This window comes from Tauraco erythrolophus, chromosome 5, assembly GCF_009769465.1.
Source record: "Tauraco erythrolophus isolate bTauEry1 chromosome 5, bTauEry1.pri, whole genome shotgun sequence".
NCBI lineage: Eukaryota > Metazoa > Chordata > Aves > Musophagiformes > Musophagidae > Tauraco > Tauraco erythrolophus.
In genome coordinates, this window is record NC_141469.1 from 79,892,293 (window position 1) to 79,916,018 (window position 23,726).

The window sequence follows — 23,726 nt, forward strand, 5'->3', positions numbered from 1 at the left end:
TGAGGAAGACCTACGGCCTTCATCCCAAAGACCCCTGCCCACGACCACCAGGAGGCGTGTCAACTTTCCAACTTGTGGAGTCTGTTTCCGCACTTCAGTAAGATGCTGAAAGTAGATGAGGATAGTGGGTTCTTGGATGAATTTGTGTGTGTTCATGTGTACTTCTTGGGGAAAAGAGAATTATTTTTTCCCTGTATGTCCTCAGTAATCTCTACACGTTCTTTAGTTTTAAATATAGTACCTGTGAGGTTGCTCACTTTTGTGTTCTGAGGCATTATAGTGGGATGACATAACATTTATAGCTGTCATGCAAGTTCTTAAAATTCTGAACACTTGTTCTGGTGTTATTTTTCTTGACCATTTGCTACCGTAGAAGACCTTTTTGTGTGTGTTTGGTTTTTTTTAACAGAACAATAATGCCTACATTCAACGCAGGCTTCCTTCTCCCCACCTGAGCATTCTTGCATGATAGTCGCAAGATCATTTTTAATCTCTGCAGGAGATTATTCCTTGGCTGCTTCTTGCACTAAATTATGTGCACAAGAAGACTGTTCTGCTCAGAGAATCTAAATTCTTAAAAGGAGCTGAGTTCTTCAGCTTTTAGGTCTTTGAAGAAGAGGAGTTCTCTGTTTTTTCATGGTCTGAGTGTTTTGAAATTCTTTTAGCTTTTTGCGCACTGGAGAGTGAGTCTGGACTACTTCTAAATCCCCAAACAAAGGGAAAAATATCTTGGATTTATTCAGGAGCAGAAGACGTGGTATTGAGAATCCCATTGTTACTAACGTTTTCTTTCTTAACCACATTACACGGTAATTCATAATACATAATCTCTGAATTCAGGCAGTATTTTAATGGTTGGGAGCCCCTTGCTTTGGGTGCCTGAGTATGAAAGCCGGATTTCCAGGAGCTCATCTGCTCTGTTCTCTTCCAGCATAGTGAAGAGTGGCACATCTGTCCAAGCTGGGAGAGGTTCAAAGATAAGGAAAAGCCTGGATTGTGCAGTACCTGCTTGCTCTGTGATTAATGTATGTTTGGCTTCCAGACATAGCTGAAGTTTGTTCAAGTTTATGGTAAAATATAAAGGCAGGCATGTGAATTCTTTCCTGTCTGCTATCAGTAATATTTTGTAGTTTCCAGGAGTAGTCATTCAGGTTTAAAACTCATTAAAGGAAATCTAGGCATTGGATTGTCTGGTTGGTTGTTGTTGTGTGGTTTTTTGTATTTTTTTATTTATTTATTTTAACTCTTCAGACACTTTGATCTTCAGAGATCTGCAGACTTGTATGATGACAATGAAAAATGAGATGAGCATTGAAGACGTGTTTCTTTCCTATACTTAGGCTATGGCTACCATTTGGTGCCTTTCTGTACAAAATTTCCATCAAATCCTGAGCAGACAACCTTATCTTGGTTTTATTTTCTAGTGATTTCTGAAATCTCATTTTTCTTCTGCTCTTGTAACTTTTATCAAAGATGAAAAATAACTGGTACAAGCCAACTTCTGCTTTGTTTTTTTACTGGTGCGGCATTTACAAAAGTAATAAAAACTCTGGTTTTGCCTTTCTTTATGGGAGAAAAAATTGTTTAGCACTGTAAACCACTGTTACAGTCCTCTGCGTATGCTATGCATACACCTGTTTTTGTAAGCAGAGAAGCTAATACGCAAACAAATTGGCTTAAGGAAAATACTGATTAATTTTTGTATAGGGAACAGTTAAAGCAGGCTTGGAATTCTGTGGATATTCCCCAATTCGTTTATTTCAGTGCGTACATTTGCTATAAACCAAGAACTATATAATAAGAAAATGAAAGCCTCTGCTGAAAGACTCAACCAAAAGTATTGTTTTCAAATAAAATATGTTTAACTTTTTCTTGTGAATAATGTCACTGTAAGAAAAATCTTAGAAAGCTTCCTCTTGGCAATGATGTCTCAAAATAATTCCTCTGCTTGCAGTTGAAAGTATGACAACAGCTTTAGTCTTGTAATGATGTTGTTCTTAAGAGCAAATGTAGATTATGATCCACTCCTCATTAGAATGAAAACTTCAAAATGTTGCTGTCTTAGTGTTTGTTTCTGAAAGAATCTTGCTGTGACACTGATCTTTGTAGCAGGGAATTCTCAGCCCTAGTAATGCCACAGTTACAGAATCATAGAATGGTTCGGGTTGGAAGGGACCTCAAAGATCATCCAGTTTCAACCCCCCTGCCGTGGGCAGGGAAACCCTCCACTACACCAGGTTGCCCAAAGCCTCATCCAGCCTGGCCTTGAACACGTCCAGGGATGGGACATCTCCCCCCTCCTCCTTGTAGGAGTAGAACTATTGTTTTTTAAGTCAGTCTTATGAATGTGTGGACCTGGTGACTTCTTTTTTGTTATTATTTATTTATTAGTCATTCTAAATCAGGCACTTAGCTTTTCAAGTGGTTCTCATGGTATGAAGTTGTTGGTTTTGTTTTCATAGCAAAGATTATGGTGAAAAATCCCAACCTTTGATTTTGTTTTACACTCAACTCTCCAAACTGTGATAATTTAGACGTGATTTTTCCTAGGTCTGTTACTTTTTCTGTCATCTATTTTCTATTTAAACATGTAACATTAAATATGTAAGTCTGAAATGGTTGTTAGTATGTAAGAATTGTGACAGGACAGGATTTGGGAAGCAAGCAAAGTTTTCTTGCTACAAAAGTCACTTTCAGACTTCTTATGAACTTAGGTGTCCTCAAAAGCACAGAGTCTGAGCCAGATGCTGGTCTGTAGTTGCCAGCTGGCATTTTGGCATGCAGACAGCAATTGTTTTTCAGATACGTCTTTTAGTTTAATACAGAGGAAGGTAAGGAAGCATACAGGTGCTGCCTACTTTGTGACAGTTCAGCATGCATATTTAGAAGTCACTTTTCCTCCAATGATTCTGTGGTTTAAGGTTCTGGTAATGCTACTTGTACCATTTACTGAATAATGAATGTTTCATAGACAAATGTCGAGGCCTTTATACCTTAGGGAGCTGAAACTTAGCATAACCTATGCCTAGAAATTTAGATGCTGGAGCATTCAGATACAAAAGAATAGATAGTCCTTGCCCAGAGCATGGGACTCGTTGCCTAGTTGGGAGCTGATTTAACAAGACACTCCCAAGCAGCTGAAGATCTGATTTGGTGCCTTTTGTTGTAACGGGAGAGTATCCTAGCTGCAGTTAATTCCCTTATTGACATTTATACGTTGTGTGATTGGTTTCCTGAGTCCATCAGGTTCTGATAGACCTCGCCAGCATTGTTCATCACAAAATGGGTGGCCTCTTAAAAGGTGCGTGTATTTGTTCAGCTGTAGTCCAAAATAAAACAAAATAAAGACTTTGGGAGGTCTGACTTTGGTTGATCTGAATTCTACTCCTACATTTTACTAGTTCACTCCTTTTGGAGAAGGAGAGGAGAATGTGAGATGTGGTTTCCTTTAATGAAATGTTGGCAATGTGACGCATGATACATGTATACAACACTATTGCAGTTAAGTTCTTTATTGTATATTTTGAAGTCATTGTCTTGGTTTTCAGCCCATTAGCTCTTGTTCTCTTATTGTCACCCATGCATCTAGTTCTTTTAATGTGTATATAGTCTGTGATAAGAATGCGGAGTATGTAATCTGGTTTTAAATGAGGATGACTTTATCTAATTTTTTACATGTGGTGATTGAAATTTTGTTTATTTCGTTGCACTTTTTGGTCCAATGGAAAGTATCATTATTACACTTTTTATGTATAAGCCATCTGAGGCTAAGATGCAAATAATGACTTCTCAGAAGTTAATTAGTGGCAAGATCAAAAACTGGGAACGTGGATGAGACTTTCTCTTCTGTGCATTAAACCAGGTGGCACTAGAGGTTTCATTAAGATGGTGCTTTATAACGTGTGCTTACTTTTCAAAAGGACTTTGTTCATTTGCTTGCCTAATTTATGGGTTGAATGCTGGATGTCTTAAAGGAATTCAGTGTGTGATGTTTCAAAATTTTTGCTTTACGAGGAGCAGGTACACTTAAATCATTCAGAGTGATAATGATCTGAAAAATTGCCTGTCTATTAAAAATCTTGGTGTGCAATCTGCTCTATGTATGAAACTGTTCCTGATCTGTGCCTTCATCCCTTGTTTTATGGACTTTTTTGTCGTACGTTACAAGTTGAGACCTTCATAAAAATGTAACATCATTTGTGTTGCTTTTAAAGTCATGCTTGCAGCTTAGAACTTTAAAAAAGGAATGAAAGGACTTCTTGAGTTTCCTCAAATGAGCAATATGAACTTGTTGAAGATATCCTGTGTGAAATACCTCTGTGCATGAGTTAGAGACTTCCTGAGGACTCTGCCTATAAAATTTGGTTTTTTGTCTTGTATTCTCTGCTTGTTGCATTCCCTTCCAGTTCATTTCATTCTGATAATGTGAATGCATTTCCAAGTAAATTGGCAGTGTTTACAATCTTGGTCCCTAGTGCCATTTTTTAATCAAACACATAATAAAGTGCTAAATAAACCATTCCCACCTGCATCAAACTCTTTATGTTCTGCATAGGGTATTTTGTAATTTATTTACCCAGGAAGACCCAATTTATCTGCACATCTGGTTTTCAACCCAGTCCTGCTTTTTATCCAGTTTTCCAGCTGGTTGATTGAGGCATAAGGAGGTCAGATGGCTTTCTTGAGGTCAGTGTAGTGATTGTCTCAGCTGGGATTATACCCAAATTTTATCCTTTGCTGTAACTACTTGGCCACACCGCTCCTAACTAGTCTATCTGCATTGTTGGCGGTAATGGAACTAACTGCAAATGTCATTTTCTTTGTTTTATAGTTTTGCCTGTATTGAAATATTGTCACTTTTATGAGTTCAGAAACATTACATCTGTTCACAACCTGGTTCCATTCCACTTTGAACAGACACAATTTTTTGTGATGAATCTCTTTCCTGAATTCCAAATGCGTGTTAGTTTCACAAGTTCTAGGGCAGTGATTGATGACATTGCTGGTTTGTGTTGCCCTGGTGTGCTTCCTCAGGGCAGACTGTGTCTGACACTTCTCTTTGGAAGGGGAACCCGTGCTTCTGCTCCTGCGTGTCAGTGCCATAAGCTTCTTAAGGCTCCTGGTTGCTGAGATTCTCTTTCTCTAGAGTTTACTTGTTTACAGCAATAATACAATGTTAGAACAAGGCACACAGATTTGATAAAGGACTTCCTTAAGCATACATTTCTGTGTATGTACCCATGAGTTGTAAGTCTGAGGAAAAAAAACTCTGCAACATCAACGTAATCTTATCCCATTTGGTCTTGCTCTGCCTTCCTGAGGGAAATAAAAGTAGTTCTAGTTCCAGTTTTTGTTATCAGTTTCCTCTTGCCTTGAGTTGCCACTTCATTGTAGAAGCATGACTTAACACTAATCCACATGTATGTGTCCAGGAGGTACAAAAATTACGGGGCTCTCTACAGTTAAGTAGATGGTGAGGCTTGATTTCTAGTGCCAGTCATGTGTTGTTTCAAATTCCGGTGGGGCCTCTGTTCATTTCACTAGATGAAACATTCTTATTTAAAATAGTTCATTAAGTGGTGATTGCTCTGTCAGTACTTCCAGGCACAGCTTTCTTCCTTCTACAAAAGGGATTAGGTGCTCCATGTTGAATGTTACAATAGCATAAAAGCAAGTGAAATTTACAACTAGCCATAACCAGTTAAAAATACCACAAATGCATTTATAGCAACCAGAAATATTTATCCTCTCTCCAAGATTTTGCTGCTGCCTCCACTTTGCTTCCAGCCCCAGTTATATTTGCTCCTGCGCTGCTATCCAGGTACATCTATGTGTTCTGGTTAACTGCATTGTAATAGCTATAACTGCCTGGGTCAAAGTCATCAAAAGGAGAGATTGCTTTGTCTAGGAGAGGGTAGGACTGGAGACAGTAAGATCTTTTCAGATACCCAATTACTCTTTTATGTTAAACTATTTTCCTGCAGCACCAAAAAAGAATGGAGATGTATTTCCACTTAATGCCACGAATGCACTTCTGTTAAAGATGATAAATACAGTGAGTTCATACGCAGATTAGCACTAATTTTCCTTTGAATTGGAGGAAAAGAAACTTGTGTGAACCTGTAGCTTCCATGATACTGGCATGAATGTTGAAATTTTATCTCTTCTTTTCATTGTTTCTTTTCTCATGTTGGAATTCTTTTATTCCAGCAGTTGCATAGATCAAGTCTCCTGACCCCACCCATCTTCAATTTCTAACTATATAATCGACAGTCCTCTTGTTTTTAAGTATTCAGGATGTTATGCATCAAGTAGTTTTTATTTTCACATCAGCAGTCTGTGGTATATGTAGGGACTACTGCTGCTGACTTTCAAATGCATTTTTCCAAAATCACTTTTCCTACTCTGGAGTTAAGCAATTATTTTCTTTGCTTGAAGCTGAAATTTAAAATTGACTGTCTGGAAGTTAGCGCAACAAAGCACCATAAAGAGAACCTCATGATAAAGTAAACAGCACGGACATCTTACCAAAGGGATACTCCATGGCTGTGAATTTCCACAATAACTCGTGGGTCATATTGTGCAAACATGGATGGAAGACTTGGACTAATGAGTATCCTTTTAGAAGAGTTGTGGAGGCTTGCAGGGATTACTTTGTTCTAACTTTATCAGACGTGATGCTCAGGATTTTGGTTGTTTTGTTGTTTTTTTTTTTTTTTCTTTGTTTGTTTTTCTGTTTGTTTTTTTACCCAGAAGTAAGCTTGAATTAAAGAGGTTGGAAGCCAGGAGAACATCAGGGAACATTTCATATGTGCTTGCTCTGTGTTCCTTCTCTCCTAGGCATCTGCCTGTCATCTTTTTTGGAAACAGGATATTGGTTTCAAAAAGTTTTTGATCTGACCTAGTACGACCATTTGTAGGGTTTGGAAGACCAGTAATTTTACCTAAAACGAAAGTAATCAGCTGTTTGTTCCTCGAGTGTCCTATCTTGGAGTCCAACTTCCTGGTTTTGCAAGCAGCTGTGTTATCGTTCCCATTAATAATCAGAAATAATAAGTTAATAAATAACTGTCCAGACTGAATAATACATAGGTAATATTGTTAGAGGTTTTTTTTTCAAGAATTTAGAATCCCACCTTTCTGTCATAAACTTCCTAATTTCTAAATGGGTTTCCAGCCTTTTTTTTGTTTGATCTTGCACTTATGTTGACCTATGACTTGGGCAATAATCCCTAGATGTTTGTTCCCAGGTACTGCTCTGTCACTACTGGGCGAGTACACTCATGCTTAGCTCTCCATTCCACTGATTATTTTAGCAGCTTATTATCTTTACTTGGTTCCTGATAAATCCCTCTTTCCTTCTCTTGCTGTTTGTTAATATCTGATCTTTTTGAAGAATGGCAAGACTCCCAGTATGCCAATTTCTTCTCCCTTTCATCCTGGCCCAGAAGCTGTTCTCAGTCAGATGGAGGATTGTAGTGGGCTCACTAAGAAGAGGATTTGGTTTTTTTCCTCTGTCTGAATCCAAAAAATGACAAAATGTCCTAAACAATCAGGTTATTTCATCAGTGGGTTTGCAGCACCACAAGAGATTGAAACTCTGCTAAAACATCTGTTTCCTGACAGGTTAAGTTCATTATTCCTGAAGTAAACTTCCAGAAAACGGCTTTGTGGCCTTAACAGTAAGAATTCAACAGGCTGGAGATCAGGCTGACTGCTAAGTGGAAAAGTTAATGTTTTTTGTGAAGGCACAATGCAGCCACCTGTGTACTATTACAGTGTGGAAATTAGTCATTTGTCTGGTACAGCTTTTGGTCTGACAAATTCTGGAGGTAATAAAACAATCCTCATTTTTGTGGGTTTTTAAGTCGTCTTCTCTTCTCTTTCCACCCACAAATGCCATGCATATGCCTCTCTTAACCATGCTGGTTTTGTACTATTGGCTGAACTTGCTCGTATCAACTTGTAGAGATTTTTTTTTTCCTTTTTTTCCCTACTTACAGAATTAATTTCTGAGAGAGGAATACAGTTATCTTTTTTGCTTCTTTTGCTATGGTTCTATACATTCAAGTTACAGAATTGACCCTGGTATTGGTTTTAATCATTATATTCTTTTAATTCTTCTTTTCTAGAATGAAGGCACAGAAAATGGCCCCTTTTCATGGCTATATTTCTTCTTCTCCAAACCAAGAAAAGAGCAGGCAATTATTAAATCCAACAAGTTTCATTTTTACGTCGGTGTGCAATCCTTTCACTTGAAGAGAACCCCTTTTTCAAAAGTGTAGCTAAGTAGGATACAGCTGAGTGGATTTGTTGGTATCCAGCTTGAAGATTAAAATGAAGTTTACTCCTTGAAACTGTGCTGGTAGTTGTAGAGACATCATGCCTTTCTTTCTGTCTGCAAAATGTTCCTGTTGCAAAGAAACTCCTGTTTCTTCTCTCTTTTTCCTGTTGGTGGAGAGGAAAAGAACCTTAAAACAAGTCTTGTTAGGAGAGCTAGGAAACTGGAGATAACTAGCACCCTTTCAGATCTGCCAGCTGTTGAAGCGCATCTCACACTACCTACTCACCTCCTTTTCTGCCTTGAGCAGTGGAATGATTTACTTCACAATAGTTTAAAGTCACAACCATGATGGTCAGTGGCTGAAATGAACAGGTTATTTCGTGCCACACAACTGTCGTTACAGCTCTTGTTAGGTCAGTGGTGTAGCGTGGTTGGTGTCGAACATGCCATGCCTCCGTTTTGCCACCTTTTCTCCTGTGTTGTCTCTAGTGCTTCCACTGTTGTTTTTTTTCCCTTCACCTCCTATTAAAGGAGGGTGCTGAAACCTCTGCAGTTTAGCAGAGGCTAAACCACTCCTCTACATCTGTCATAGTTCAACACTGGCTAGTCTACTGGAAAACAGGCTTCCAGATAATCAGGGAAAAGTTTCTGACTTTGCTCAGACCTTGCCACCAACATTAGGTCTTGTAAACATCCTCCATGCTTAGGACTGTGCGTTTTTTTGTTGATTTTTTTTTTTTGTTTTGTTTTGAAGGTCAACTTAACCTGAAGCGCGGAGGCAGCTTCATGGGTGTACCTTCTGCGCTTGGAGAACTCTGTTGCAATGCTTGCAGTGTTGGTGGTGACTGTAGAAACTTGGACAGAGCTGAGGCCCACTGAAGCAAGGAGATAGCCTTGATAGTCATCTTCAGTGAGGCAAGGGGCTGCTGTTGAACTTGGCCTTGGGGAGTTTAAAGCAGAGAGAGCTCTTCTGCTTGATAAGAGTGGTGAGTGGTGTTATCAGACCTTTTGCAATTAAATGCAAATCTCACGGGTAATAACCACCAACAGTGTGTTTTACCTAATAAATGAAATAAAAACCAGACAACGTGCAACAGCGCTATGAAGAGCTTGTTGTGCAGAGTTCCCTCGCTCCTGGGGAGATGGTGGACCTGCTCCAGCTTGAGGCTGAGCTACTTGGCTGGAGGCTTTGCCCAGCAGGACAGCATTGAGTGCTTAAGAACACTGAGAGTTATCTGCAATGAAAAATACTGATCGTTCGTGTGCTGCTGGTCGTTGTTCCGCCATGGAGGATTTATCTTGGAAAGCAAAGAATCCAAAAGGAGTATTTTCAGGCATTTGCACCGGTTTTATTTTCATGAATTCGAAGAGATCACGGAGAATAACTGGGTGGCTGAGGCCCCCTAGTGCCGCCGGCGCACACTGCACGCCTCAGGCACAAAATTGCACTGCACATTTACTGCTATTTTTTAATACTTTTTAGGCTAAAATACCTCACGACGTACTAATTTTTCACCTGTAATTGTTTCCTTACTGGAAACACGAGTTCTCTGTCGTTTATTTTTCCCGTTGTGTTTTGCAAAGCTGTGCAAAAAGCGAGAGAGAGGGTTCTGTTTGCAGCCATTGCTGTTAATATTTGTGTTGCAGGCAAAAAACTGCCCAGGGAAGCTGACGGATTGCAAGGTAAATTTATTTGTACCACAGTTATATCTCTGCCCAAAGATGACTGGGAGGATACATTACACAGCTCGTGGTGTCTGATGCTGGGGTGTATTATACAACTTAGGGGCAGGAGGAATGGGGAAGAAAAAGTGCCAGTGAGGGAGAAGCGAGATGGTTTTGTGGGATTTTGTTTTGGTTTTGTGGTTATTAGCCATGTGGTTTTGGTTGAATTGCTAAGACCTTGAGAATCACTTCCAAATGCTATGATCTAAGATACAGCAGTGTAGACATATGTTAAAATAGATTCCCTTTGTGCTTAAAATTTAACTTAAAAGTGTATATTCACAACTAGTGTAAAGTAGTACTGAGCTCTCCTTCTAGGAAAAAGACTGGAGTCTAGAGAATAGCTCCATGTAAGGTAACTTAATGGTGGTGTTAGGCTACCATTAAAGCAGCTCTTGTCAGTATTTCTGTGTTACCCTAGTCTCAGAATTTGTTGAAATTGTGACTTTCATGAAAATCTAGCTATTCACTCTTGTGACAAAGGTTTGGTGTTCAAACAGGTATGAATAGCAGCTAATAAAGCTTTAATAAAGAAATTAATTTTGATGTTTAGTCAGCTAGTTGGCTTGTCGCTCTTGCCAGTCTGTAATGCACCCCCTTCTTTTGCTGTTGCACAAATTTTTAATAAGCAAGAGAAGATGGTGAGCCTTGTCTAGAATGCTATTGAATGTTATTCTTTAACAATGAAATAAAAAAAGGGAATGTAAAGTTAGGCCTTTAGATGTGCTTTGTTTTCTGGACATTTTGTAAACTAGTGTCTTCAGAGATAAAGTGGCCAAACAGACCTGAAATGTGCTTTGAGGGGGAGTGAGTGGGAAATGAGGAGGGTAAAAAGTTAAAATTAATCTCTCTGGGTGACGTTAGATCTGTGCCTTTTTTTCTTATTTCGAGTGCACTTTGGAAGCCATATACTGATGGTCTCCATACAAACTCCTGTACACTTGTTCACAGAAACTCATTTTCAGGGCTATTGTTTCTTAGAGTAAATGATAACATAGTTATGTCAAAATGGTTTAGATGGTAAACTTTATTGTTTCTCTTCAAAGAGGTAAGGCTGATGCTTCCAAGGTTGTAAACCAAAATGTCCTGAAAATGAAGTTTTATGCGCTTTCTTTTGTTTCTAGAGACGTTGAGATGACCAAACACTGTAGATGTGATCTAGGTGTGTCTATACAATTATCTTCTAGATAAGCTCCTGTTCACATCTGAGTTTCAAAAAGTTTTATTCAGTTGAACTTTTCTATGAATATAATAGTAGACTTATGAAGAACAAATAAAAATAAAGGAGAGTTGGGGTTTTTTGCCCTCCCAATTGGTTGAAGTGTATCTCATAGTTTCGATCACAGAGAATATGTTATGCTTTGTCACAATTTTCTATTGTTTTTAGGAACCAGTTCAGTGTGAAGAAACCAAATTGTGGGATATTGAGGAGTTATGTATGGCACTGAACATATCCTGCCATATTCAGTGTTGATCCCTCAAACTGTTCTGGAATTGTAAATGTTTTACTTGTGGTTGGAATACCTGTGGAATGCTCTAAATTTTTAAAAATCAAAAGGGGAAACATTGAGTATAACTTTTAAAAAAAAAAAATTTGTTTTCCAGTTCTTCAAGGATCTTATGCATAGCATATGAGGTTTTGCAAGGTTTGCAATATATGAACAAACATGGATTGGTCCACCGAGCCCTCTCCCCTTGCAATATTCTTTTGGATCGAAAGGTACAGCTACAGGAATAAATCTGTGGTTTTGTTTGCTTTTTGGTTTTGCCTTTTGCTGCCAACAACTTGTGTGCTATGTCACATATGGGGACTGGGCAGTTGCAGCCCTTCTGATGGGGAAAATATTGCATATCGGAAAAGGTGTTGTGTTGGTTTGTTTGTTTTTTAAAACTACAGTTTTCCCTTGTTTCCTAAATTCCAAATGTATTTCCATTTTCCATTTTCCTTTCTCCCAAACCACTATTTTCACCATTTTCTTCTTAAGGTGGTAATCTAAGTCCACTTGTCATCATTGCAATTAGTTACAGGACCTTCCTAGCTATTTGAATAGGAAAATATTTTTTCTGGCTAATTGGCTGTTAATAATATTTCCTGTGTTTCATGGTGATCTGATACTGGACTTTTAAGATATCAACATATTTCTTTGTTCATGTTTAATTATTAAAATCCTAGTGTCTGTCAGTTCTGTTGTCACGGACTATTGAGTTGGTAGTGTGGGATATGAGCTCTGTTCATAAAAACTGGGAGAAATTAATAACTGTTGTTGTACTTGGGACATCCGTTTCATCTGAACTGACAGCTAAAGAGCTTAACCTGTCTGTGTAACTCCTCCCTCCTTCCCCTTCTTACTCAGTTTAGATAGGATAGCTAGATCCTCCGCGTGGAAGGCAGAAAGAAAAGAGGAAGAAAGAAGGAAGCATACTTGTAAACAAATTAGAATTATGATAGTGATCTAACAAGCAAAAGTACTTTAGGATTTTAAGATACTCCTAAAATCAGTTTCCTCTGCACTTGGAATAGCTTGCCGTTGTAGCCTTCACTGGTGCACCATCTGCAGGCTGGCTGAGTATAGATCAAAATCCAAGAGGAGCAATACCTCAATGTAACTTCTATGCCTGTTTTTTGTTGTTTTGGTGTTAGCTTTCTGCCTCCACAGAATAAAAGCAAGCACCTGAAAAACTTGTTTGTTTGAAATACGTGTTGGTACAGTTAAGGAAAGCAAGATAGTAATGAGTTGATGGGAAGGACTGAAGGAGCAAGACTGGATAAATGGAAAAGGTGAGGGAATAGTGGTGATGCTTAGGGAGTTCTAGGATTCAAACAGCACTCTGAACAGTTTTCAAACAGGAAAATTGTCCAATAGAGTATTTAAGCCTTTATAATTTACTAGAAATATAGTGTAACTTACGAAGTTCTGATCTTCGTGTGTACTCCAAACAAGCTGATTACTTAATGCTCTTGGAAAGTAAAAGCATTAGAAATAAGCACCTTATGAACTTTCAGTGGAGTTCTGCCTAATAGATGAGACAGAAATTAAGAGGGTGACATTTTATAGTTATCTGTCTTCTAATAGCTAATGCAACTTGAATTTTATTTTTTTTAACTTAAACATAGATTCTTCCAATGTCAGATTCTGCTGCTCTTGAACCTTTTTTTTTTCATTTTCAGGGACATGTAAAGTTGGCTAAATTTGGACTCTACCATATGACTGCTCAAGGTGTTGATGTTGATTTTCCAATAGGGTAAGGACGTAGCTACGCAATACGTATGTATCAGGGATGTATTTTTTGCAGGAAGTATATTTATGTTTTGAGGAAACATATTCAAAAATGTGTTGTATGCACAGGGCTCTTATAGGTTGCTGTTTTAATTCGTATCTGTTGCATACACTCTTTATACAGAAGCTTCTGATAATGTCACTGAAGAGGTTATCATGTGACTAGGTGAAACTAATGAAAGACAGAGAACGGGTACCGTGTAAGCATGTTACTGTAACTCTGTGATGTCAGTCCTTATTGCCTAGATTTGCCTTCAAATGCTGGTAGTTGCCTGTGCCTCGGATTCTGGCGGTACAAACTAATTTCATATTTATGAAGAAGCACAATCAAAGCTTCACTATTGCACGCTACTGCAGGCCTCTTGTCTCCTAATCGTTTTGTGATTTATTTTCAAGAAATCTTACTGTCTAGCCAAGGTGGCATGCTTCCTTGCTATGTTTCCTTGCTGCTTTTTATTTATTTGGTGTCATGTTGTTTACAATTTAAATACTGAGCTGATTCTTAAAGGCACGCCCGAAAGAAGTAATGATGTATCCCTTCGAAAGGTGATTTCAGATACTATTTTTTTTTAAAGTATTATAATGAATCGTTCACAGAAAAAACAATAATGTTATTTTAAAATGATCTAGCAGCAAGTAGAATGTGTTCTCAACACCTTCTGCTCTTTTTTTTTTTTTACGAATTCAAAACTTATTTGATGGGAACACTGTCAATGGAGGGGTATACTGCCACAACCCCCAGATATGGGTCTAGTATGCATTTATTTAATGTACTAGTGCTGAAATTCAATAGAGGTTTTCTTTGAGACATGTAGACATACTATTTTCAAAGCTGCTGTTATTTCCTCTCACAAAAAGACAGAGATAGTGATTAAGATTTGACCTTTTATGTAGTAGGCACTATGTATTTTGCAATTGGAGTGAAACTTTGCTGCGATGTTTTGACTGAATAAAATAGAACAATATGTATTGCTATGAATTCTACTTTCTCGGAATGCAAAATTATTTTGATTGCTGTACTGAAAGGTAGGTTTTGTTTGACAGACGGGATATTATTTAACGTTACTGCATCTTTCTAGGTATCCATCATACCTGGCACCTGAAGTAATTGCGCAGGGAATAGTCAAACCAAGTGATCATACTCAGTGTGAGAAGCCTCTGCCTTCTGGCCCTAAATCAGATCTGTGGTCTCTTGGTATAATATTATTTGAGCTTTGCATGGTATGTAAGAGGATAATTCTCTTGATTGTGACTCTTGGGGAATAGTTACTTTAACTTGATTGCTCTTGAGTATGGGGTTAATGAAACTTTGCCCATCACCAGAGTCCAAATATCAGAATATGCTAGCATTCCTACCTGGACAGTATTGGTGGTGGTTCAAGTAGTAGGATGCATATTGACTTGATATGAGTGTATCTGTTAACTGTGAAGGACTGCTGCCTGTTAAGACACAAAGACATGATTGCATGATGGAATTCTTAGCAAGAAATAGCTTCTGAATCAAGAAGAATCTCTAGGTAATTTGTTGTTTTAATTGTGCTTTTAAGCATGAAATAACCATTGCTGTCATGCCGTCATTCTCATTGGAAAGGATGAGAAACTAATGAAATTTCATGGAGAGGAGAGAAGGGAGAATCTGACTTATTGCCAGAGTTTAAAGAGCTTCTGTACAGAATTATGGGTTTACTTGGAAAATGCTTTTTTTGATTCTAGAAAATTTTGCTGTCTAAATATTTTAAGTAGTAACATTCAACTGTTGATTTGATTTTGTTATTCATTTAGGGGAGAAAATTATTCCAGAGTTTGGAGATAGCAGAGAGATTGAAGTTTATAATTATGTTAGGTAAGTAGCACAAAATCAATTTTTTAGTTTTTCAAGCAGTTCTGTAATTAGAGCTTTACAGACTAGTCAGCTTGTGATGCTCAGACTTTAGGCACTCTCCCTTTGTCAGCTTTCATCTCCAGAATTAAATAGGCATTTGAAGTATGGTTGCTTGTCTAGGGAAGGTACAGAGGTGGGTGCCGGGAAAAATAACTTTGCAGAAGAGCTATGAGCATGTTAATGTAAGGGCAAACTATAAAAAAACATGCTCAGGAAGGGTTGTTATTTTGATGGTTATTTGTTGTTCTGTGTTGCAGGAGGTTTCTGAAATGAGTTAGGAATTGTATGACACTAAAGAAAACTGTCCTTGCACTAGCAGTGCTTGTGTACCAAATCCCAAGCAGGGAGAAGCAGGACTCAAACAGGAAGACAGAAAATAAAGAGGGCTGAGGAGTGTATCACTGGATCTAGGCTTTTGTTTCTGGCTTCACCTATAAACTATAAAACATTAACATGGACATGGAATTTCTACTTAATGTAAATGAGACTGGCAGTGGGACTACTTTGTGGCTTTTAAAACTTGATTTTTTGTGGGGTTTGTGTATAAATCATATACATGGGAAGGAGAAGGGCATGAATTTTCAATTTGGAGCTTTATTACTAAGTTGTTATTATCCGGAGCAAATAGTAACAGTGTTAGTTACTGTCAGTAGAAACATTTTTTTCATTCAGCAGTTAGTGTTTGGGTGCTGAAATTCTGCCTGTTTTGGTAAGTGATTTGTTAAAAAAGCTTCCTGAAGCATTTCAGTCCCCTTCAAGTTGAATGCAAGTTATTGCTAACCTTTATCCACTGAAAAACACTCGTGTCCTGACTTGAGATTTATTTTCTCCATAATATGTTGAAAACAAGTTATGAAATACAGCTAGTAGTATCTGCAAGTAGTAACAAAATAAAAATTGCTTTGAGCTTCTATATGCAGGTATTTTTAAGTTCTGTCAGGGTTTGGATTTTTTTATATATAAGTGGAAAGACTGTTTCAATTTATTTGGCAGAGACTGACACTCTGGTTTTACTAAGCCTGTAAAAAGATTTTTCACTGTTAAATTAGATGTGCTACTTAACTTTCTTAGGCTTCAATTTTCTGTCTGCATAGGTGATAATAATTTTCATTTCAAATGTTGAGAATTCACTTTCAGGTGATGTGACAATGTCAATAAAAAGCCAAAGTTAAGTGCTCTTTATTGACGTGAGGTTTTATCTGATATCCCCTTCGATTGATATCACTTTTTTCGTAGTCTATAACTTTTCACTGTTCTGTTTCTTTTTCCAAGGCTGTGTAGATGATATTGTAACTGTATTGGCTGAAGAACATGGTTGCCTTGATATTATTAAGGTTTGTGGAACAAGTTTGCTCTTCCATGATGTCTTATCAAAACATTTTATTATTGTTGCACAGTATTTCACATACTTTTTTTTTTAAACTTATTTGGTCACTTAATGTATTGCAGTATGAGGAAAAATTTTGAAGTCTAAACTACATTTCTAAGATCCTTTCAAATAGCCAGTTCTGGTAATATTCATTCTTTCCTAAAATGACTGTCAATCTCAGTAAATGTTAATGCTCTCTGGATAGTTCAATGTTGAGGGCTAAATATTTTTCTTACAGAAATTTAGTTTCCTATCTATCCTATCACTTCACACTTCCTCATAGTGTAGGTTTATACAGTCCAACTCCTCCCCACCCCCAAAATTAATCACTGAGTTATAGGGTCTGTATATTTTGAGACATTGTGTAAAAGCATCCTGACTATTAGCAGAAGGGAGTTCCCAGGTACTGCCTTGTCTCAAGCTCAGTGCAGAATATCTAAATTGAAAATAAAGACAAAAACCTGCATAGATTGTAAATCTTTCAGATTTTTTTTTTTTTTTCCCCCAAAGCAAATGTAGGGTTAGGGGGTGAGAAGAATTACTTCTCCAGCACCTTGGTCTGACACAGCTAACCTCATATTTGTGGGAGTGAAGTTTTATTGCCCTCAAAGGAATAGCCTGTATGTTAAAAGTTAAGTATGAGCTAAGTGGCTTGATGAATTAAGACAGTAGTAAACAGACCTCCTCCATGTTTTTCATATGTTCCAGGACCTTTCTGAAAATATCACAGCTCTACTGAAGAAATGCCTTACATTCCAGCCTTCCAAGAGGCAAGTGTTCAGTCCAACGCCTAGTAAACTCTGCTGGGGCACTATGAAATGAGAAGACCTGTTGCTGAACCTTTTTTGAAATACCGACGATTTGTGCTACCTATAAGGAATTCTTGTTTTTGTTGCTTTTCAGTGTTTAAAGGAAAAGAATTGGAGGGGGGGGGAAGGGGGAGAAATCAAGCGTGCAAACCCTTGAGATTGAATCTGAATATTTTTGGGGAAAACTCTTCAGCCATTTGTAGTTCTGAGTTCACAGCTTTTACTGACTCCACGTCTGGAAGTTGGTAGTGGTTGCTATAGCTCTGTTGTAGCCAGAATTAGGACTACTTTCTTCAAGTCTTGTCTTTCAAAGTAATTTTCATTATGTCAGTCCACCACAACTTTCTTCTGAAAACTGAAGTATACTTTTGTTCTTTAATCAAGGCTTTGCATTTGCATTTTTTCCATCTCTGCTTAGAGGAATTAAAGGAGAATTAATAAAATAGTTGCTGTGGACATTAAATGAAGGTGAGATCTGAACTTGGGCTGTAAACAGACTGCGCAGTGTGTTATGTGTCATGAATTGAACAAAGTTGGTAGGCATTTTTTGCTATTAAAATTTCTAAAATCCAATATCCAATAAAATAACTTCCTAATATTTGTTAGTGGGGACATTTCTTACTGACATGTAATGGTTTTGGAAGCACTTTGCTCTTAGTGTTTTATTTTCTTTTCTTAATTCAAGGCCAACTCCAGAGGAATTGCTACATGACAGTTTGTTCAGTGAAGTATCCTCAATATATCCTCCCTTCCACAAACCTGCTGGTCTGTTCTCATCTTCTCCAAGGTGTGCTAATTTAACACTGCCCGAAGACATAAGTCAATTATGTAAAGGTAAAAGCAGGTAGTGGGATAAATTTCAACTGAGGGGGAAGGAAAATAAAATGTTTTTGCGTTTTCTTTGAATATTTTGTTGGAGAGAAACTATTAAATGTTATAATGCTACATTCTTGTAATAAGTTGTTTAATGCACAGAGATATGGGCAAATGTTTTGAGGAATGTGTGCAAGTTGAAGGAGGGCATCTTGATTTCGTGCTTCAACCTCAGGGAATAAATAGTTATCCTTAGTATTCAAGTTGAGCTTAGAATATCAATATCATCTTTTGTCTTTAAAATTTAGACATGTGCATGTACAAAGTCTTTTTCACTAAATTGTGTTGTGATTTGGTAATTGGATTCTGCTGGATCATAGCGTGAGAAGAATTTTGGAAGTATTGGGAAACTTAATCCTAGTGAAAGAGGTCTCATTCTATAAGAAAAGACATTTCTAAGTTTAAAACTCCAGTATGCTGAAAGTTTTATCATTCTTAAGTCTTCATTAGCTTTTTCTGATGAACTCAGATTTCTGTATGTTTAGAAAATCTCGTGCAATTTTGGAGACTAAGTTTTTACACCTTGTTAGTATGGGTATGGTACGTGAAGGGAAGATACATTATAACTACTCAGTTTGAATCACTGTTTTCTCATTTTTACTCTTAGCCCTCTGTGGTGTACGAAATACTGTGTTGTGTATTTTTTTGAGAGACACACAGGAAGCAGAAGTCCACACATCAATGCGTTTATCTAATTGGTTCTATTTTCTGGCACCAAGGCAAACTGCAGAAATATTTACTTTTTTCTGACTTCTGCCCATCTGCTCTTTCCTTAAATCTTCCTAAAGGGCACTTGTAAAGGGAAGATTGCTTTTCCTCTAACTTGGTATTAAGGTCTAGGACCTTTCAGGCATAATAAATTCTTTTTTCAACAATATGTGTTTAGAGTGGAAGCAAAAATACAAGCTGCCTAAAAAGCTGTAACTCGTTTTTGTGTGGTTTCTCCTAACAGATGAAGATAGTGATTACCTAGCAGAAAGATCAATTGAAGAGGTTTATTATCTCTGGTGTTTGGCTGGAGGAGACTTGGAGAAAGAACTTGTCAACAAGGAAATCATTCGATCAAAGCCACCTGTCTGCACGCTTCCCAAGTAAGGAGAAAGACTTTAAGGGGAAGCAGGATGGATGGAGAAGGCCAGTGATTCTGAGAGAATATTTTGACTTGGTTTTTTTGTTTGTTTCGAGACTAGTATGTTTCAAAAAATACTGATAATAGTGTTCTTGAACAGCAGGAAATCATGTCACTTCCCCTCTTACCCAAATTAAAGCCTTATTTGAGTGCCTTATATCTGCTGCCTACCCACGCTTCATATTGCTTTCTGAAATTTGGAGCAGTACAGGTGACGTGCAAAATACTGAACTGGAAGTCTCTAAATTTAGCACACTTTCCAACAGTATTAAGTTTTAGTAAAAACGTCTCACTGTGCTTCAACAGCGTATTTATAATTGTAATTCAATTTAATGTGTTCTGTAGCAAATACTCACTTTCTGAATTCCCTTTCACCGAGCAGCAGTGCTGAATGGTCAACCCAATCATTCAGCAGATCAGCTGATTACTTTTTTTTTTAAATGCTTGGGTTTATGACTTACAATTCTGTAACAGCATTTTAGTTTTATTTAGTTATTACTACTTGTATCTTACTGTTGCACATGCTGCAATCTTATGTAGTATATTCATATTTAAATCCTACAATCTGATCTTAATAAGCAGAATTATGTGTCCATATAAATCAATTTGCTGGTTCTGGGTTTTAAAAACACATGAAGTCAGTGTACAACCAAAATGCAGTATCTTGCGGGAGGGGCGGAAGTGGAGCTAGATTTTAAGTGATATTTTGGTGGCAAAATTAGTGAGAGATTTTGAGGGATTCTCTGTTTCTCTACCCATAGGTGAATGCATGTGCTTTTGAATTATGAGTGGAAAACATTTTTCTGTCTATCTTGAAGATGAGATGTTAGTTTCAAAATTGCACTCTAAGTCCATCTTCTAAGTGATATCAAGACTTGTAGCTTAATTTCTGGAAATAAATTTCATGTTGCCTGCTTTAAAAATATCACCAAATAGACAATTTATGTGTACTTTTTCTTGGATGCATTTGTGTCCTGCAACAGAAAAGGTCTGGGTCAGGCTTTTGCTTGTTTTTTGTCGTGGTGGGAAATGGCTTTCACGTGACAATAATATTTTGGTTTTGCCTTTCATAATAAATGAGAGTCCTGGTCTGTGCCAGGTCAAGGAATAAAAGGGAGCATTAATCCCATACCCATATCTCATTACTCTTCCTTTGTGTGCAAACCAAAGTTATGGAAAACCTGAAATGTGCCTTTTTACAGCAAAAACTGTGTGAATAATTTAAGGTAATTGTATGTTCCCTTGATAGCAGGTTTAATGCCATGCACAGTCAATACAGTATACTTCTAAGAGCTAGTGTTTTGTTTTAAAGAGGAAATTGACCGATGTAAGAATTTTCTATTTTTTTCTAACTCAATTCTTATGTTATAAAATGACCTGATTATTTTTTTTTCTCCCTTTTGAAGCTTTTTATTAGAAGATGGTGAGAGCTTTGGGCAAGGACGAGATAGAAGTTCCCTCCTAGATGACACAACTGTGACTTTGTCTCTGTGCCAGCTCCGAAACGTAAGAGGGAATATTGTGCACTTGTTCTTATGTCTCCACTGCAGAAACATCTGTTTAAAGGGAATATGGAACAGCAGCTCTTACTGCTGTTCCTGCAAATGATAGTGTTACTGATTCCAAGAGAATATTTCTTGGTGTCTGAGCCAGATTCTGATTTATGCTATTAAATTGCTTTCTGTGCAAAAGCTTAATAAATTTGATTTCTCTTCTGTCTCTTCATGTCCTTCCTGTGCCTCTCTCTTTCCTTATTTTTGTTACCTGCTTTGTTCTGGTTTAGCCCAAACAGTTGTGTAGCACCTGATATTCTCCATGATAGCTAAACTAATTGGACAGTGAGTGTCTTCTTGCATTCTTTAATTCCTGTCTGTAGGTGGCTCACAACATTCAAAAGAAAAAGCAACTAAATTCAGTTGCAGCTCCTTAAAGGCTTTATACTTAAAGCTGTATACCAAGTTTCCAGCAGTTAATTACTAATCTTTGGAATATATAGCTATTAAACAGCTAGTTCAAAAGATAACTTCAAAGCATTTTGCCAAAATGCAGTAACCCAATTTTCTTCCATCTTCAGTGGAAAAGTCAGCATAGGATAACTCAAAATGTTGCCTGATGTAATGATCAGTTACCAGATATACTGCATATATCACTGAAATGTTTTGATTGTTCACATGTCTCTGCACGTGTAGAGCTTTATTGCTGCAGAATTGGAAATTTATGCTGCACTGTTTGCTTTTGATAGTAGTGAATGCAGTTCCATCACAGCCTTTATAACAAAACATTTCCATATGATTGCAAGGGTTAATACAGAAAGGAAGGTGACTCCTGAAGTCTTGATCTCTGCCACCATTACCTAAATTTTGAAAGTAGTGTGGCAAATACTGTGTAAACGTATTTCTTCAGTAGAGCTTTGCACTGCTTCACACAAATGCATGAAAATAGACCAAACCAGTTATTTTGTTTGCTTGGTTGGGGGACGGGGGGGAGGTTAAGAATATGCAACACCTGTTTTAAAGGTAATACACACTGCAGCTCCTACTGTTGTTCGGACAAAGGGGCAACTTTTCAGGCTTTTTTTTAAACTTTTTAATCTGTAATTTGGGATATTGTTGCCTACTTCTATAAATACAGCAACAACTAAGTATATACTGAAGTTTCGTTTTGGGGAAGATACAAGCCTGAACCTTGCAGTGTTAGTTGAAACAAATTTTTCAACTTATGCAATTCTTCAAGCAACTTTCATAGAGCAGAGCATGATGCTTATGATCAAAAGAGGATCAGTGCTAAATGAACTGAGAATGAACTGTTCTGTCAATCCCAGGAGGAACAGGCTGTGTACTGTATGCCTTCGAGTTAGGGATTGAACTGCAAAACAGAGCACTGCAGGGAGGATGGTATTAAACATTAATCACGATGCACCAAAGATATCTGAAAACTTCAGGCAAAAGTCCAGGCCTGCTTGTCTGTCACTTTCCCAGAGAGTGTCTGTATTTCTGTGCAGCTTTCACATGCTGCTACTAAAAGTAACACAAATTTGCATAACATGAAACCAAGTCATGTAGTTGCTTTGCAGCTGCTTGGATAGGAACTCCATGTAGAAAAAACAAGGAAAAGAAAAAGAACTACATAATACTATTGATCTATTAATCCATGGCCGATAGAAGCTGGTTTTTGTGTGGAAATAGGTTTATGAAGGAGATGAGTGTTATCTTCAGGCAGAAGAACTTCCATCAACTCAAAAAACCTGTATTAGCAAAAGTTTTTAGCGGTAAAGGCTGTATGTTTCTTTGCTAATGGAGGACTGAGCTAATGCTTAGCAAGCTCAAGGCAAGCTCCTAAATTTGGCAATGAATTGCTAATAAGTATTTCCACTTCAGTTCTGAGCAGCATTCTGATAATGATTTATTTTTATTCTTCATTTCAGAGACTGAAAGATGTTGGTGGGGAAGCATTTTATCCATTGCTCGAAGATGAGTAAGTGTGTCTGTGTGTGAGTTTGTACATACAGAAGGGACCAAATTTCAAGGTATTATAATGTTTTATTTGGGGGGCATGCTGCACAGCTGGACACAACTGTCTTCCAAAAACAAACCTAACATGTCTTCGTTTGACTCTTAAAGAAAGCTGATAAGCGCTCTGCAGTGGTGGACTGAGGGCCCTGATACCAAACTGAAGATCCTAGCCTGTTTCTTTGTTCTGAAAATCAACTGTTTGTGCTGCATATTCAAAATCATCCGTTTTTACTTGTTTCTGAGTCAGAAATGCATAACAGGATATTCATTTTTTTGACAGTGACTTGTATTTCTTGCTGCTCACTACTACTATACTAACTCTTTTCCCAGCCAGTCAACTTTACCTCATTCAAATAGTAGTAATGAGCTGTCTGCAGCCGCTAGTCTTCCTCTGATCATCCGGGAGAGGGACACAGAGTACCAGCTAAATAGGATCGTCCTGTTTGACAGGCTGTTGAAGGTATGGAATCTTTCTGATGCGGGATAATTGGGTTTGTTCTGTTAATTAGAGGATTTTTAAAGGACCAAGTAATTAAAAAGGAAGCAGAGATAGAGACTACAGTGGGAAAGGGGGAAGAAAGCCCTACAGAGTGTAGGAAGATTGAAAATAAAAATGTGAGAAATAAGTCTTTTTAGTAGTGATGAGTATAAAAGTAGATTTTAAAGTATGTGCATGAAAATAGAGCTGTGGCTAATACCTGTTATTTGCTGAAAAAATACTTCTTTATCCTATATTTCATAACAGACTATGCCGTTATAGGTATAAATATGCCGGTAACATTTCTGCATTTCCAACAGTAAGGAACTTGAAAACAGTACTTGTCTTTACTGTAGCAGTCCCATTTTAGAAGTATGGGGTTTGTAT

The 23,726-nt window shown here is 37.6% G+C and overlaps 1 protein-coding gene across 4 annotated transcripts in view; it reads left to right on the top strand.

Moving 5' to 3' along the window:
• Positions 1–23,726, top strand: part of TBCK (TBC1 domain containing kinase) — a 107,518-nt gene that overhangs the window by 14,623 nt on the left and 69,169 nt on the right. For all 4 annotated transcript variants that reach the window (XM_086611873.1, XM_086611874.1, XM_086611877.1 and 1 more), the window contains exons 4-14: positions 11,615–11,729; positions 13,179–13,252; positions 14,367–14,508; positions 15,070–15,130; positions 16,442–16,503; positions 17,247–17,308; positions 18,033–18,181; positions 19,173–19,311; positions 20,756–20,855; positions 22,774–22,823; positions 23,192–23,321. In XM_086611873.1, coding sequence (XP_086467999.1) covers positions 11,615–11,729; positions 13,179–13,252; positions 14,367–14,508; positions 15,070–15,130; positions 16,442–16,503; positions 17,247–17,308; positions 18,033–18,181; positions 19,173–19,311; positions 20,756–20,855; positions 22,774–22,823; positions 23,192–23,321 — 1,084 coding nt within the window. The remainder of the gene's footprint in view (positions 1–11,614; positions 11,730–13,178; positions 13,253–14,366; positions 14,509–15,069; positions 15,131–16,441; positions 16,504–17,246; positions 17,309–18,032; positions 18,182–19,172; positions 19,312–20,755; positions 20,856–22,773; positions 22,824–23,191; positions 23,322–23,726) is intronic.